This window comes from Cystoisospora suis, assembly GCF_002600585.1.
Source record: "Cystoisospora suis strain Wien I chromosome Unknown contig_4936, whole genome shotgun sequence".
In the NCBI taxonomy this organism is placed as follows: domain Eukaryota; phylum Apicomplexa; class Conoidasida; order Eucoccidiorida; family Sarcocystidae; genus Cystoisospora; species Cystoisospora suis.
This window is the reverse complement of record NW_027157728.1, coordinates 710-1,231: the sequence shown is the minus strand read 5'-3', so window position 1 is coordinate 1,231 and position 522 is coordinate 710. Positions and strand designations below refer to the sequence as shown.

General features: G+C 52.9%; 1 protein-coding gene across 1 annotated transcript; it reads left to right on the top strand.

Annotated features, from left to right (window-relative positions):
* Position 1: 1 nt before the first annotated feature.
* CSUI_008689 (uncharacterized protein) lies at positions 2 to 270 on the top strand. The gene has a single exon (XM_068068815.1). The coding sequence runs from the start codon at positions 105 to 107 to the stop codon at positions 243 to 245; it is 141 nt and encodes a 46-aa protein (XP_067919207.1). The 5' UTR covers positions 2 to 104; the 3' UTR covers positions 246 to 270.
* Positions 271 to 522: the final 252 nt, after the last annotated feature.

Here is a 522-nt window from a genome sequence, read left to right as displayed (position 1 = left end):
TCCCGTGTGACAAGGACAATTGAGGGTCCCTCTGTGCCATTGTGGGTTCGCGCGGGAATCATTGTTTGACCCTGCCCAACTGCCTCACTGGGGAGAAACTCCGCATGACCTTGGGGGTCTTTGCTTGTGTTCGCTTTGTTGGAGGGGTGTATTCGCACCTTCCGCCTGAGTTCTTTGATGGTGAACAAATTCTCGGAACGCTCCCAATTTGCCTCCTTCCCTTCGGGTCCCGTTTGCGAACTTGAATCATTTTCCATGACACTTCCTTTGAAACCCTTTGTTCCCACGCGGGACTCGATTTCCTCCAGTTTAATACCGGCTCCCTTCACACTTTCAGCGACTGCATTAGCTTCGTCCCGCAGCTTTAGCGATGCCGCTATTGTATCGCCAGATCTCGCAGCTTCTTCCACACTTAGCGCTTGTTCACCAACTTTCTCTTGGATGCTTTTAGCCTCCCCGCCTTCGCACTTCTCTCCTTCGGCTCGTCCCGTAGCCTCGTTCAAACCGTTTTGCTCATCCTGC